We start from the raw sequence: 3,718 nt of genomic DNA, 5'->3' as shown, positions 1-3,718 counted from the left end.
TTTTTTTCCTTAAAGAATTATAATAAGTAGAAGAAGTTTAATACTCTAAATATTTTAATTTGATTAATAATTAATTATTTATTTTGAAAAATTAAATATTCATTGAATAATTTAAATTTTTTTTGAGGATTTATTCAAACTATATATATATTTTAATTGTTGATGTAAACCTTTTAAATTCTTTGGAGTGGAAGCTCACTTTAAAGAATGAAAGTAAAGTAAAGAATCAATAAAGTGAAGAATCAGTAGTCTTGAAGAGAGTGGCTTAATTTTCAATTTTTAAGAGAAAAAAAGATTTCACTCTTCGGAGTAACAATTTACTCTAAAAGTTTTAGAGAGAAGGGACGTGTTCAGAAAAAAATCACCCGAGTAGTCTGTGTATCATTTTTCTTTTCTAACGTTCGGTAAATAACAAGCATAAAATGATATACAGGAACACTCAAGTAGAATATTAGCTCAATGTATTACTTTAATCGAAGAAAAAATCATTGATTACAACATGAAAAGCTTTGCTTTTACTAACAACTCGTCACTATTATCTCGTTAAGGCGATGCCGGAATGGTGGTGGGCTGAAGCCAGGAGTGACTACAATCATTTGGCGACTCTTACGCGCAGAGTGGATACTTACATCTCAGGCATCGTGCTTATGTCCTTTGCTATAGACTTGTACTTCATCTGTATGCAATTGCTGTTTTCCTTCAAGTACATTTTCTATCTAACATATAATTTACAATAACAATTTTATCTTTAAATATATTATACATTGAATTTCTTAGATCCAATATAAAAAATTTCATCTATCATTCCTTTATATATATATATATGTATATATAATATATAATATTTAGATTTATTTACGACATTACTAATTTTTATTGTGCTAATATTAGTCTGAATTTTTTGTCTGAATATAAGACAGTTTTATATCAAATTTTATATCAAAACTTATATCAAAATTACGCTATAGAATTTTTAGGGAGTAGAACACACAAAGTTGAATGAATTTTTCAAAACAGTAGATCCTAAAAATTGCATAAATTTTTTAAACAGTCCAATGCGTGGTAGCATACGAAAAATCTACTTTGGTTTTTCCTTCGGTTTTCTTTTGGCGAGAACAACTGCGGTATCCCTGTACGCGGCTTCTATTCATGATGAATCCCGTCTACCAGCACCGATTTTGTATAGTGTCACTAGTTCTGGTTACAGCAATGAGGTTTGTTTTGAGAGAAATATTATTATACATATAATATAGATCGATTAATCTTCATAACTGACACGTGATAATCCGAGAGAAAAAGTTCTAAGTAAAAATTTAATATCTGTCAACATGTATCTTCTTTATGCGTTAATAATAAATTAGAAACTTTTCATTAAAGAAAATTAAGTTTCTTCTTCATAATAAAAGAACTTGTGGGGATCTAAAAGATTATATGATATCAGTTGTAAGAAAAAAAAATAATGAATGTTATTTATTTATAAGATTATTATATATTAGATTATTATATATTAATTTTTTCGATCGTTTTTTACTTATATATAAGTTTGTACAAAAAATTGTATGTAAGTTTGCACATAACGTTTAACGTTGCGCAGGTCTCAAGATTCTTAACGCAAGTAACGACAGATAATATTAGCTTGACAGGAATGAAGTTTTTTTCCATAACGAGAGGCCTTGTGTTAACCGTAAGTAATGACAATTTGAACGAATTAAATGTAGTTTAATTGTTTGACTAAAAGCGAACTTATCGCGTAAAATACGGTTATTTATTTGCATATTATTCATATTTTGTCTCTGTTACATCTTCTTTTGGAAAAAAAATATTTTGGAAATATGTATATTTATTTGCTATAATATTTTATTTAATTTAACTGAACAACGAACTATCCTTTATAATTAAGACAAGATTTAGATTAATTTTAAATAATAATTATGATTAATACACCTTGTACAACTATATGAATGATAATTGAAATGATAGGTTGCAGGAACTATCGTGACTTATGAACTCGTTCTGGTACAATTTAACTCCGTTCAACAAGCGGACCAGACGAATGTAACTGCTTGTGAGGTGAGGTAGAGAGGATTTTCGAAAAGGAAATCGATATCACTATATTGACTACAAAACGCAAAATTTTATTATAATAAATGCTATCATTAAATAAATTTGAAATTGCATTACATACATTATTGCATTTTATGGTATTTTTTTTTATTGTTCCCTTTTTTTGTAACCAATTTCCATAAATTGATCTTTTTATAAGATCTTTCTCTCTCATATTATTATAGCTTTTATATTATATTTTGTATATTTTATATAGGTAAAATAAAACCGCTGAAGTCCTCTATTTTCACATTATTTATGGTAATTTTTCTGCAATTTTATATAAGATAAGTATATGAATTGTGTTATGACATAAAATTCTTTTTTTTATAATACTTTTAGTATGACTACTTTTACTTTATTCGTAATTTCTCTTTATATGATTTTATTTCTTGGTTTACCTTTTGTTCTAGTTTTCCTTTGGATTTCATTAACTTGATATATATTCTGGAGAAAAGCGGAAAGGATATTTCACCAGTGTTGAATTTAATATTGTTACAAAATATGTATACGCACTTATAGATTTAGCTGCGGAGAACACATCGTCATCCACAGGAATGGATTAAAAGAACATACAAATATATTTTTATCTGTTGATGATGTGGCAATAATTGTGTAAATGTTGCTGTGAATGAACTAAAAAATGTTATTTAAATATAGTATTTAAGAATCTCGTACAAAGTAAAGTTTATACAACAAAAATTATATTTTTGTAGGAATAGAGTATTAGATTTTGAAAGATTTTATTAAAATTAAATACATTGAATCCTTAATTTATCTGAATGTAAATATAAAAATGATTGTACACAATACATTTATATAATTATAAAAATTTATGTAAATTATAGAAAATATTGTGTTATGAATATATATTAGGAAATATATTGAAATAATACATAACCAAAGCGACAATTCTTGACGAATTTCTGTTATAATAAATATAATATATTCTGTTATAATAAATATAATATATTCTGTTATAATAAATATTTCTTGCATAAAAATATTGTCTTACAAAATATATATTTTTGTAAAATAGTATAATTGTGAAAATAGCATTTAGTAAAAATTGCGTCGACATGAAAATGTATGGGATGGGATTTTAATTTTAATTAATTTTACTTATATTATATCTTGTATAATCTAGATTATAATATTTGCTTTTTGTTGACGTACACTATTGCATATTTATTTGTTCATTGCGACATTAAATTGTAGCAGCACAACTTCGTACGTTACAATTGCACCAGCCACCTGTACATAAATTTATAAAAATAAATGATGTTCATAAATAAAGATATTGGAATATAATAAAACACAACAATTTTTATTATTAAAAACATTAAACTATTAAATTTTCCTCCTTTTTAATGTATTAATGCAATAGTTAAATCGAGTATAACATACTTTATACTCTGTGAAATAATATAGATATCACTATCGTAAAATGATTTTGTTTCTTAAAGAAAACTGTTATATTGTATATGATATATGAAATGCTAAAGAATTTTTTATTAAATCTTGATTTGTTTTTACCGCCAACAGAAAATTTCGTGTAATAGAAAAGAAACGCATTCCAGTGAGCGTGATGTTATCAGTGCTGAGTAAATGAAGC

The 3,718-nt window shown here is 25.5% G+C and overlaps 2 protein-coding genes across 2 annotated transcripts in view; one reads left to right on the top strand and one right to left on the bottom strand.

Annotated features, from left to right (window-relative positions):
• The window catches only part of LOC108685550 (gustatory receptor for sugar taste 64f-like), a 4,448-nt gene extending 2,111 nt beyond the window's left edge, over positions 1 to 2,337 (top strand). The window contains exons 7-11 of the mRNA XM_018190405.1: positions 549 to 703; positions 1,052 to 1,214; positions 1,595 to 1,684; positions 1,981 to 2,070; positions 2,321 to 2,337. Of these exons, the coding sequence (XP_018045894.1) occupies positions 549 to 703; positions 1,052 to 1,214; positions 1,595 to 1,684; positions 1,981 to 2,070; positions 2,321 to 2,329 (507 nt within the window). The 3' untranslated portion in view covers positions 2,330 to 2,337. The remainder of the gene's footprint in view (positions 1 to 548; positions 704 to 1,051; positions 1,215 to 1,594; positions 1,685 to 1,980; positions 2,071 to 2,320) is intronic.
• Positions 2,338 to 3,291: 954 nt separating this feature from the next.
• Positions 3,292 to 3,718, bottom strand: part of LOC108685792 (gustatory receptor for sugar taste 64e-like) — a 4,510-nt gene continuing 4,083 nt past the window's right edge. The window contains exons 8-9 of the mRNA XM_018190763.1: positions 3,640 to 3,713; positions 3,292 to 3,357 (exon numbers count right to left, since the gene is read on the bottom strand). Of these exons, the coding sequence (XP_018046252.1) occupies positions 3,292 to 3,357; positions 3,640 to 3,713 (140 nt within the window). The remainder of the gene's footprint in view (positions 3,358 to 3,639; positions 3,714 to 3,718) is intronic.

The sequence above is a fragment of the Atta colombica genome, unplaced genomic scaffold (assembly GCF_001594045.1).
Source record: "Atta colombica isolate Treedump-2 unplaced genomic scaffold, Acol1.0 scaffold100, whole genome shotgun sequence".
Taxonomy (NCBI): domain Eukaryota; kingdom Metazoa; phylum Arthropoda; class Insecta; order Hymenoptera; family Formicidae; genus Atta; species Atta colombica.
The sequence above is the reverse complement of the archived record's forward strand: the minus strand, read 5'-3'. Positions and strand labels throughout refer to the sequence as shown.